The sequence below is a fragment of the Danio aesculapii genome, chromosome 8, assembly GCF_903798145.1.
Source record: "Danio aesculapii chromosome 8, fDanAes4.1, whole genome shotgun sequence".
NCBI classification, from domain to species: domain Eukaryota; kingdom Metazoa; phylum Chordata; class Actinopteri; order Cypriniformes; family Danionidae; genus Danio; species Danio aesculapii.
The window spans coordinates 39,679,302-39,692,219 of NC_079442.1; the positions used below are offsets into that span (position 1 = coordinate 39,679,302).

The following is a 12,918-nucleotide window of genomic DNA, read 5'->3' on the forward strand; positions in this document are numbered from 1 at the left end:
AAATAGCTAAATAAAGATAAATATAAAAGGTTAAATAAAAATAAAATACTTAGTTAATTACTAAGATTTGTTTTCTTGGCATGTTCAAAAGAGGGTTATGAGGCTGTTTTATAGCAAAAAGACAAGGTTTTATTGTTTTTTTAAGAAGTCAAATGACAAGGGTACTTTTGCCCTATAAATATGCAGTTTGTTAGAGGTCCTTTAGTGTAACAGGTCCAAGAAATCATTCAAAGCCATATAAAAAAATGAGTCATTCGGCAATCTATGACATCATAAGGGATTACCCTGAGGACTGTGTCGTGCAGCAGAAAAGTGAGTTTATAAATATTTAATAGTTTCACATTTTTATTCAGTGAAATGGTAAAAAGATTTTATTTTCAATATATATAATAAATATACACTCACCGGCCACTTTATTAGGTACAACTGTCCAACTGCTCGTTAACGCAAATTTCTAATCAGCCAATCGTCAATGATCAAAAACATGGTCAAACCGAGCATCAGAATGTGGAAGAAAGGTGACTTAAGTGACTTTGAACATGGCATGGTTGTTGGAGCCAGATGGGCTCATCTGAGTATTTCAGAAACTGCTGATCTACTGGGATTCACACACACAACCATCTCTAGGGTTTACAGAGAATGGTCCGAAAGAGAGAAAATATCCAGTGAGCGGCAGTTCTGTGGGTGCAAATGCCTTGATGATGCTAGAGGTCAGAGGAGAATGGCCAGACTGGTTCCAGTTGACAGAAAGACAACAGTAACTCAAATAACCACTTGTTACAACCAAGGTATGCAGAAGAGCATCTCTGAACACACAACACGTCCAACCTTGAGGCAGATGGGCTACAGCAGCAGAAGAGCACACCGGGTACTGCTACTGTCAGCTAAGGACAGGAAACAGAGGCTACAATTCGCACGGGTTCACTAAAACTGGACAATAGAAGATTGGAAAAACGTTGCCTGGTCTGATGAGTCTCGATTTCTGCTGCCACATTCGGATGGTAGGGTCAGAATTTGGCGTCAACAACATGAAAGCATAGATCCATCCTGCCTTGTATCAACGGTTCAGGCTGGTGGTGGTGTAATGTGTAGGGGATATTTTCTTGGTACACTTTGGGCCCATTAGTACCATTTGAGCATTGAGTCACTGCCACAGCCTACCTGAGTATTGTTGCTGACTATGTCCATCCCTTTATGACCAGTGTACCAATCTTCTGATAGCTGTTTCCAGCAGGATAACGTGCCATGTCATAAAGCGTGAATCATCTCAGACTGGTTTCTTGAACATGACAATGAGTTCACTGTACTTAACTGGCCTCCACAGTCACCATATCTCAATCCAATAAAGCACCATTGGGATGTGGTGGAAGGGAGATTCGCATCATGGATGTGGAACGACAAATCTGTGTGATGCTATCATGTCAATATGGACCAGAATCTTTAAGGAATATTTCCAGTTGAATTTATGCCACGCAGAATAAAGGCAGTTCTGAAGGCAAAAGGGGGTCCAACCCAGTACTAGTAGGGTGAACTTAATAAAGTGGCCAATGAGTGTACATTAATCACTTTAATTGTCAAGCTCACAGTTTCTTCGTTTAACATTTAAACTCTGTTACACAGTCTATGGTTACACATCTCTGTTGCTCATTACAGTGAATGACAATGTTAAAGTATAGAATTTTAGTACCTCATTTATATTTCATTGAAATTTGAAGCATTGATAGATGATAATAAAGATTATTGGTCTAATGCATTCATTATATTTTTAATGTATGCTAGATATGACCACCAATATTTAGCAGCGGCAAAAATATTACTAAGGTTTGAGAAGTAACACTTCTAGTGGAGCATATCCATACCTAACTTTTTTTTCAAATGAGGCATATTACATATAGCAGTATACAGCAATTTGGGGGGAAAAAAGTTGGCGATGTGATAAAAGTGATTATATTTTCCTTTTCAGAGCTGCTTGAAGCGTTTAAAGAGTTTGACTATGACCAGGACGGGTATTTGCACTACAAAGACGTGGCAGACTGCATGAGAACTATGGGATATATGCCAACAGAGATGGAACTGATTGAGATCATTCAGCAGATAAAAATGAAATGTGAGTGCGTGTCTTTGCATATTTATAAGCAGATTCTACAACTTATATTGCCATTCAAAACGTCTGGGGTCAGTAAGATTTAATTTTTGTCTTTAATAAATGACATTTTACTAAGCAGGGATGCATTAAATCAAATTAAAAATGACATTAAAGCTAAAATGTACTTTAAAATGATTTAAAGGTTGTTTCAAAAGATTTATATTTCCTCTAAATACTTTAAAATAAATCAGTTTCTACAAAATATTAAGCAGCAAGTGTTTGTGGCGCTGTATATTTACCCTGCACTGTAAAACATGGTAATAAAAAAACGGAACCTGGTTAACAGTAAGTTCTTTAATACATGCAGTGAATAATCGTAAATTGACTTTCCCAGAAACCCCTGCATGACACTCCCTGCATGTTGTTGTTGCTGACAATAATACTGTATAGTTCATTTGAGTTTTTTTCTCATCATTTATCCACATGAGAGTTTTACGCGTCGTCTAATGTTAATAATCTTTATTGAATTACTTTAATTTTATGTGTGTTACCATGATGGTGTGTGAATGACACCGAGTACCTTCTACGTATGTTTCTCTGCTTGTGGATAATTTGTTTGTGATTAAAACTGCTTCATCATGTGATTAAACTCATCACCAAATGCTTTTAGTTGTGCTTTTGTACCAAAGGAACAAAGTTTATATGTTAGTACTTAGGCATGGGACGATTACCGGTTTCAAGGTTTACTGCGGTTTGGAAAAGTCAATGGCTGCATGCAAAATCGCCTATACTACTCAGTAGGTACTGCATTTGAATTTACTACATGACTGTTAGAGAAGTACATTTCTATACAGTTTAAATGCGAGTAGTATGAATGGAACTCGTGCATCATGGGATAGCGTAGCGGTCATCCGATGCGCACTTCAGAATCTCACCGGATGTAGTAGGTCTTCCGGGTACTTCTCGCATACTGATTTTCGAATTCTATAGTTGCACTCCAAATTGCATACTTATGCACTATTCTACGCCATTTTGTAGTATAAATAGTGCAGGTAGTGCATTCACACTGAAAAATCTATAAAGAATAAGTGTACTTTAAATACCCGGATGATGCACTCATTCAACCAGTAAAATGAAGCGTGGAATGATGGACACTTCACACACTCAACGGCCGCTACATTGCTCATGCAGCAGAAGGCACGGAGATTTGGGGACTGATGTTGGATTACTTTATTTATTTGGAAAGTGAAAGCAAAATTCTCCTACTAGAGTGATTACACCATCTCCTAATGGTAAATGCGGTTATACTCATGGCAGGTATTATTTGGTAGTTTGGCCATTTATTTAGTTAATTTTGCAACTGTCAAACGTCATCCAGGAAATGGTTTGAATTTCCGCTCAGTAAAAAAACAAACATATACTATGCTGTTCAGTGTGTAAGTTCATAAGTATATAGTGCATAGTGTGCCATTTGGGACCAGGCTTATGAATTTGGACATACTACTTGGCTGTTTTTAGTATATTATATAGTATAGAAGTATGTGATTTCAGACACAGCCAAGGTTTTAAAAATCGCTAAAATTTTCTGTTATACCGTTCCTAAGATATATAAGGGTTTTATTATGTGGTTTTTTTATGTGTTGTAAAGTAATCTGTGGTTTTAAAACTAATGAAGACAGCAGAAGTCAATGATTTATTTGAATAATTTAGCCTGTCGTTTACTATTCCAAAATATTATATATGTTTCTAAAAATAAAATTTATTTTGTTCAATGGAGGAAAAAAGTGTTTGTTTTTTAATCACAATACCATGACCGTGATCATTTTATCCAAGGTTACCATCAGAAACTCACACCGGCCCATGCCTATTAGTACTTCAAAACATTGGTGAATTAACAACATTAATTAATAAGATATGGTAGTTTCAGAAGTTTTTAATGGCAAATTCTGGCAACCACAGCTGCCGGTTTTTACCATCAATGTTATGGATTTTGTTTTACAGTGTATTAAATGCTTTTTTTATTATTGGAATTTGAGAATATACATATTTTTCCCCAGACTTCCCTAACACACAAAGTTCCAGCATCTTTTGATTTTAAGTTGAATTAAATTAGGTTTTATCCCTAGTCACATGTATGTAAACTGATCTGGTCATGTGACATTGAAGCACTTTTTTTAAAGGTTGAATTTCCAAGCCAACTACAACTATGGCTTCTAGAAATAAGAAAAGAGACATGGTGACAAACGTTAAGTAATGCTACAGAAAATCCACCTTTTCAACATATTCAAACTGTAACATTTCACAATATTAATGTTTATACTGTATTTTTAATTGATTGCATGCAGATTGCATAAATCTTACCATCCACAAACTTTTAAATGAAAGAATCCAGTAAGTTGGTATAGCAGTAAAGATTAATGTGTGTGTGTGTGTGTTTAGGGGGAGGTCACGTGGACTTTGATGATTTCTGTGAATTAATGGGGCCCAGAATGCTGGCTGAAACTGCTCATATGGTGGGACTAAGGGAGCTGCACTGCGCTTTCAAACAGGTACGCATGCACTCTAAAGTTCACTTCAAAGGAAGCTCACTTTAAAGTGAACATTTAATAGAAAACAAAACCGCGCAAACATCAAACTGGCATTACATTGGATATTTTCCCAACTCATAAATAATATTAGCGATTCAGTAAAAGTCCTCTACGTCTCTCTAGTTTGACTGTGACGGTGATGGACGGATCACCTTTGAGGAGCTGAAGGAGTCCACAAAGACGCTGCTCGGGGAGAAGCTGAAAAAAGGAGAGCTGGAAGAAATTCTGACAGACATCGACCTCAACGGAGATGGAAATGTGGACTTCGATGGTGAGGAACGCAGCATGCTTTTGAATATGTACTTATGTGTGTGTGTGTGTTTACGGGTTAGAAGAAGCTGTTCTCTGGACTATTGATCCAAGCAGATCAAAGATCAAGATGTTCACTGAGCAGTGAAAGAGTGAAACTCGTGATGTAACAAACACGCAAAGCAAACATCAGGTTAACTGAGGTGCAGCAATTTGATAGATCCCCAAAAATGAAAATGTACTCACAAATTTACTCTCTTCAAAGTGGTTCCAAACCTTCAGGAGTAACATTTTGTCTGCTGAAGCAGTAGCCACTGATTTACCTAGTCAGAAAGAAAAAAAAATGTATTAAATGTATATATAGAAATTATACACTCACCGGCCACTTTATTAGGTACACCTGTCCAACTGCTCGTTAATGCAAATTTCCAATCAGCCAATCACATGGCAGCAACTCAACACATTTAGGCATGTAGACATGGTCTGGACGATCTGCTGCAGCTCAAACTGAGCATCAGAATGGAGAAGAAAGGTGATTTAAGTGACTTTGAACATGGCATGGTTGTTGGTGCCAGACGGGCTGGTCTGAGTCTTTCAGAAACTGCTGATCTACTGGGATTTTCAGGCACAACCATCTCTAGGGTTTACAGAGAATACAGAGAATGTACACTGCACTCAAATGGCCTCCACAGTCACCAGATCTCAATCCAACTGAGCACCTTTGGGATGTGGTGGAACGGAAGATTCGCATCATTGATGTGCAGCCGACAAAACTGCAGCAACTGCTCTGAGGAATATTTTCAGTACTTTGTTGAATCTATGCCACAGAGGATTGAGGTAGTTCTGAGGGCAAAAATGGGTCCAACACGGTACTAGTAAGGTATACCTAATAAAGTGGCCGGTAAGTGAATATACAAATGTTAATTATTTTTAATATATGTTAGGGCAGCACAATATTTTGTTTTAGCATCGATATCGCAATGTGCACAGGTGCAATAGTAACATTGCAGGAGTTTGGACATACATGTGTAATAGAGCAAACGTTTATCATGTTTATTTTTAAAGCCTTTTGACTGTGTGAGAATTTCAGGAGTTTAAAGCTTTAGACAAAAAAAATAGTACGGCTTGTTACTTTTTTTTTGTTAATTTCTGTATAAGAACATTCTTAGACTCCCCAGAAAACCATAACACTTTAATTAAAATTTTAATTTGCTCTGAAAAAAAGACCAGAACATCCCTATCATTCTATATTATTGAATTCTTTCCAAATAGAACTCCATTCAGTTCATCTAATGAAATTGTATTCATTCATTTTTTTGCGACTATTTTATTTAGTTTTTTCAGGGCAATAGTATTACCAGCAAAAAAGTACCCTCCACATCAAAAACTACTGTTCCTTTAAATGTTTCTTAAAATAAAATATATTGTGTTGAATAGAGGAAAAGGTTGTTTTTACCCAGACATTTGAGAAGAACAGTAATTTCCATGATACCATGAAACCGTGATATTTATATCCAAGGTTATCATACCATCACAGTTTTATACCGGCCCATGCCTGGTTGCAAAATGAATCGCAGAAAAACAAAATATCTCAATGTTAGATTTTTCCAATATTGTGCAGCCCTAAAATATACTGTTTTTTTTTTTTCAAACTATCTTTATTAATGATCAAACGAAGGAAGAAACAAGTAAATGTTAAGTAAATGATAACAAAATGTACATTTTTAAACGGGGTTCCTATTCTAAACCAAATATCAAATTCCCTGGCTTTCCTCCGACTAAAAAGCTGAATTTCTACGACATTTAATGAATGGAAAGACAGGGTGATTTCCATATATTCAAATATTATAAGCATGATTATTATTTTGCATAAAGTCAGTTCAAGGCACTGGAACAATGTGGAAAAATATTTAAAAGCTTTTAGTGACCATGGCCTGCCTTGGACTGAATTTTGCTGTTTATTCTCATGAATCTCTTACCCAAAGATCACCGGCACATTTTTCAAGCTACCCCTGAGCACCACTTTTTGTTTGATTTTGGATCATTTTGCCTAAGTTTAATAGCCACTATTAGTACAACAATTGATTAATTTTAGCTCCCACTCCCATATTTGACAGCTCAATAGTAGTTTTACAAACTTTACATTTAGCTTTTCTGTCATCTACACTTTAACGCCCAGTCTTTACATTGATAAAGGCGACTGCATTTGAGGTATGGGATTGCCAGTTGAGAACATGAAAGTAATAAAAGGGAGTTGAAAAATAGCCCGATAACAATAATATTAATAGGCATGAAAAGTGCAATATAAAACATTCATTCATTTTCATTTAGCTTAGTCCCTTATTTATCAGGGGTCGTCACAGCGGAATAAACCACCAACTATTCCAGCTTATGTTTTACACAGTGAATGCCCTTCCAGACGCAACTCAGTAATGGGAAACACCCATACACTCTCTCATTCACAAACACTCATACACAACAGGTCAATTTAGTTTATTCAATTCACCTATAGCACATGTCTTTGGACTGTTTGGGAAACCCACACGAATATGGAGAGAACATGCAAACTCCACACTGAAATGCCAACTGGCCCAGCCGAGACTCAAACCCGCAACCTTTCTGCTGTGAGGCGACAGTGCTAACCACCGAGCCAGCTCAATACAAAACATGCATTTAATATTTTATTTTGACATATGAAAACTAATATTTAAAGCGACAAACAAAAATCTCCAAAATTCTGACTTTCAATGTCAGCAATTGACCTTCTTAAATTACATCATATTCTGGAAACTCCATGCGTGGGAAACCTTTTTTAAGAGAACTCTCTTTAGGTCAGCTATTTAAAAGAAACTCTTGAGCGCTCTCTAGTGGCCAGCAGGCGATACAGCAGCAGCCCTCCTTTCACTTGAAGTAAATGTGGCTCTTGGGATCTGTTTTTCTGAGGATATATAATTTATGTTGCCTTGAGGGTTTAAATAGGTTTAAATATGGGGTTGTCCCCATTTGAACACTCTGAGACCAGTGCTGGGTGAAATCAATCTTGCACTAATGGTGGACTGACTACAATTCTGCTTCACATTCAACCAAACTTGCATGTCCTCTTAATGACATTTCTACTGTTGGGATTCACTTTTGAAACCAGGTTAACTCTGCTTAACTGATATACTGTTTTAACCTTGACCTGTCCAAATATCCCTTACTGAGTTTGGTTAATATATCTAAGGTCACATACCTCAAAAAACTACTATGGTAACCACATACACTCACCGGCCACTTTATTAGGTACACCTGTCCAACTGCATGTTAGCGCAAATTTATATTCAGCCAATCACATGGCAGCAACTCAATGCATTTAGGCATGTAGACATGGTCAAGACGATCTGCTGCAGTGAGCATCCAAATGGGGAAGAAAGGTGATTTAAGTGACTTTGGCATGGTTGTGGCATGGTTGTTCGTGCCAGATGGGCTCCTCTGAGTGTTTCAGAAACTGCTGATCTACTGGGATTTTCATGCACAACCATCTCTAAGGTTTACAGAAAATGGTACGAAAGAGAGAAAATATCCAGTAAGCGGCAGTTCTGTGGGCACAAATGCCAATGTTAATGGCAGAGGTCAGAGGAAAATGGCCAGACTGGTTCCAGCTGAAAGAAAGGCAACAGTAACTCAAATAATAACTCGTTACAAACGAGGTATGCAGAAGAACATCTCTGAACACACAACACGTCCAACCTTAAGGCGGATGGGCTACAGCAGCAGAAGACCACACCGGGTGCCACTCCTGTCAGCTAAGAACCGTAAACTGACGCTACAATTCACACAGGCTCACCAAAACTGGACAACAGAAGATTGGAAAAATGTTGCCTGGTCTGATGAGTCTTGATTTCTGCTGCAACATTCGGATAGTAGGGTCAGAATTTAGCATCAACAACATGAAAGCATGGATCCATCCTGCCTTGTATCAACGGTTCAGGCTGGTGGTGGTGGTGTAATATGTGGCGGATATTTACTTGGCACACTGTCAACGAGCATCGTGTCAACTGCCACAGCCCACCTGAGTATTGTTGCTGACCACGTCCATCTCTTTATGTCCACAGTGTACCCATCTTCTGATGGCTCCTTCCAGCAAGATAACACACCATGTCATAAAGCGTGAATCATCTCAGACTGGTTTCTTCAACATGGCAATGAGTTCACTGTACTCAAATGGCCTCCACAGTCACCACATCTCAATCCAATAGAGCACCTTTAGGATGTGGTGGAACGGGTAATTTGCATCATGGATGTGCAGCAACTGCGTGATGCTATCATGTCAATATGGACCAAAATCTCTGAGGAATATTTCCAGTACCTTGTTGAATCTATGCCACGAAGGAATAAAGCAGATCTGAATGCAAAAGGGGGTCCAACCCGGTACTAGTAAGGTGTACCTAATAAAGTGGCTGGTGAGTGTATATTGCAGAAAATGACAAAAGGAGAAAGTAAAATATTTGATGTTTTCAGACCTGAAATACTGTAAACAAAATGTGTATATAGCTAAAAAATTAAAAGACCACTCAAAATGTCTTGACTGTTGGCTGAATAATATCTGTTTTACTCTATAAAATTGTGATAAAAATATTTAAAAGCAAAATAAAAACATTCAGAATAACAAAATGTTTTCATTAGTTGTGATGGAAAGTCAGGCTCATTTCAGCCAATAGTAACCGGTGAAAACATTCTATTAGTAATGTTGAGAGCACATCAGAATAACCTGGGTTTATGCAGGTTTCATCAAGTCAAATTTAAGACTTTTAAAGACCTTTATAATTGAAATTTAAAACTTACACAAGGCTAAACGATAAGAAATGTTTCTAATGGCCCAGTTCAAACATTTAAATAACCATTAAAGACAAATGTTATTGTAAGGAAGTGACATTAATGAATAATATTTTGAGATGGAATGTTAGTGATTGGACGGGTGTTACATGGACATAGAAAAAATAAGACCTGGTTAAAATGAAGACCTACAAAACAATATTTCAGCAAATTTAAGACTTTTTAAGGCCCAAAATTTAGTTTTTGAAATGTAAGACTTTTTAAGACCCTGCAGATACCCCGAAAACACAAATTAACATTTTAAAACATAGGTTATCAATTAATGGCAAATACAGTAGTAAACATTCATTTTTAAGTATATGGAACATATATTGAAATACATTAGGTTATAGTACATAAATTGAAATTTAATTAGTGAGCCACAATTTAACAAGCATAACGTAACCCGTAAAGGCGTGTGTGAAAGTGTTACCTGACTCGGAATAATCGTCGCCACTGATGAAGTAGCCCAATTTAAGTGACTGAATGTTCAAGAACCAAGTCAACTGCATTTACCTTTACTGTTTAAAAAGATATTTTAACTTCTGAATCAAACTTCATTTTCAAACGACTTACGTTGGTTTGTACGGAATCCCTTAAGTGACATTTTATGGATAAAGGCCTCAAACTTTCCCTCGCATGGGAACAGATACAGAGTGATAAACTAGTCAACTGAGTTAGTTTTGAACAGAGAGATTATAATAACTAACAATCTTGTCTCTGATTTCTTTCAGAGTTCGTTATGATGTTGTCTCTCCGATAGCTGGATGTGTTCCCATTCCTGAAAGCTCAGTAACGGATCATCATAGGCCTGCCTGTCAGTACGTTGTAAATAAAATTCTAATATGTGTAGAAATGTACAAAGCAAATATCAGTATTCAATAAAAGTCTACAAGTGAGAATGTTCTAGTTGTTTGATCCAGGATGGTTGATAGGGTACATGCCGAAGCATGCAAATAGAACTTTGAATTTGCCAGTAACCTGGGTTAAGCGCTTCCGGTCAATTATGCCAGTGCAAAAATCGGCGCATTAAAGGTCAGTAATCAACGATCTCCACTAGCTGAGTGATATCTGAAATAAAGTGGGTCTCAGATTGTACAAGAAGCACTGCATTAAATAACATTTCCCCCGCCATTTCTTTATAATATGAGCATTTATTTTACCCCAGTATATTCAATGGAGCTTCTGCGCTAGCCTGCCGATTCTGACGGTCGCGTGCGAGTAAACAACTTTTTGTTTCGTTTTACGCTTGAACAATTAAATTAATGCCAAAGTTTGTTTAACTGAATGCATTTTAATTACATTACAACATCGATGCTGTAAAAGGAATCGTATAAAATGGAAAAAAAAACTCACAATAACAGGTTACCGGAAGTTTATCAGTATGGGAAAATACTAGCTCGGCATATACCCTATTATCTAATAAGCAGTAAGAACAGGACAACAGAACTGTGAGTTAAAAAACAGCTGTTGCAAAGTATCACATCCACAAAACAAAATGTATGCTGACTGTACCAAATTGTAAACTATTCTTCATTGATCTAAAAAATTTTTATGATTCACTCACTTCTATACAGAGTAATACCAAAGCTATTAAGACATCCCAACTGCTGAAAAAATACTTAATGTCCATGATTAATTTCTGTTGTTAATTCCCTTGTACACTGTTTTATGTATAATCCTGTACTCCCCTGATTAATCAATAAAAAAAAAAAAAACAGCTGTTGCATAAAGCAACGCTACTGCGACCTAGCGGATGGTGTGAGTAACGACAATAACAAAACGATTTAAAAATTCTGAAGAGTGCCCTGGTCAGGGTACAAATTGGTAGGTTGACAAATATTGTCTTATTTTACAGAAAACTCTTCCAGTTTTACGATGCACATAGGATATTGCATATTTTTGTTTACATTTTAAGGTTTTATTTATGATCTGTTTGGTCCATGCTCTTCCTGAAGGTTTCATTTTATTCCACCAGGTGACAGTAAAGAATTTTTAAATCTGGTTATGAACAAAATAAAAGGTTTGTATATCTTCTAAAAATCACAAGGTCATATTATTATTCTTATTGTCATTGTTGTTATTAGGTAGATAGCTATTTAAATGTTCATTTAAAATTATTCAAATAACATAATTTTAGCAATTATCATAAATCATGTTTTGTTTTTCCCCTGTTATTGTAATCTTTAATTCCCAGCAAAAAAAAAAAAAAAAAAAACTTCAGAAAAGAATCATAAAATCACTACAAATTGAGTCATCTATTTTTGGAAATGAACTCTTCCTATATTTTATGAAACCCTCCAGTGAAATCTGTATTATTTTCCTATATAACCCAAGTGCTGCTTTCACAGTAGGACATGTTCACATTATTTCCTAATATATGTTTTTTTCTTCTGGCTGGGGAAAGTCTCGTTTATTTTAGTTTGGCTGGATTAAAAGCATGTTTTGACCACTGGGTCAACATTATTGGTCCCTTTAAGAATTGGTTTTCCTTTTCCTGATTGTCTACAGAACAAACCAAACCACTGTTGTCCCATGACTTGCTTATAACCTTGTGTTATAAATGTGATTGTTTTCATTGCAATAAGTTATTATTTAAAAAGCTATTATGCATTAATTTATCCGATTTAAAGTAATGTTTTCTATTTATTTTACACTTGAAATATTATACATTTATTTTGGAAATTACGCATGGCAACTTTAATGTAAAATAGCTTGGTATATTTACCTTCGGCCCACGGCTCTCAATGATATTTGGTTTTTGACCCTTCATACGAAAATGTTTGGGCACACAATATGTCTATACATATATGTCTATACATATATATATATATATATATATATATATATATATATATATATAAAGTTAAAGTACACAGTTATATATACATTTATTAGCCCCCCTTTGATTATATATACATTTATTAGACCCTTTTTCTTTTTAACATATTTCCCAAATGATGTTTAACAGAGCAAGAAAATTTTCAGTATGTCTGATAATATTTTTTTTCCTGAAGAAAGTCTTATTTGTTGGACTTCAGCTAGAATAAAAGCAGTTCTTAATTTTTATAAAACATTTTAAGGTCAATATTATTAGCCCTTTTAAGCTATTATTTTTTTGATAGTCTACAGAACAAACCA

At 36.1% G+C, this 12,918-nt stretch overlaps 1 protein-coding gene across 1 annotated transcript; it reads left to right on the forward strand.

Annotated features, from left to right (window-relative positions):
* The first annotated feature begins 245 nt into the window (after window positions 1-245).
* cabp4 (calcium binding protein 4) lies at window positions 246-10,540 on the forward strand. Its single transcript, XM_056463205.1, has 5 exons — window positions 246-312; window positions 1,964-2,107; window positions 4,526-4,635; window positions 4,798-4,945; window positions 10,512-10,540. Exons 1-5 carry the CDS (start codon window positions 246-248, stop codon window positions 10,538-10,540), a joined length of 498 nt encoding a protein of 165 aa, XP_056319180.1.
* Window positions 10,541-12,918: the final 2,378 nt, after the last annotated feature.

Bases quoted from the DNA above. Each gene is read 5' to 3' on its own strand.
- cabp4 (XM_056463205.1), top strand. From the start codon at position 246: ATGAGTCATTCGGCAATCTATGACATCATAAGGGATTACCCTGAGGAC. The intron at 2,108-4,525 runs GTGAGTGCGTGT...GTGTGTGTTTAG, and splicing joins TCAGCAGATAAAAATGAAAT to GGGGAGGTCACGTGGACTTT. The intron at 4,946-10,511 runs GTGAGGAACGCA...GATTTCTTTCAG, and splicing joins TGGAAATGTGGACTTCGATG to AGTTCGTTATGATGTTGTCT.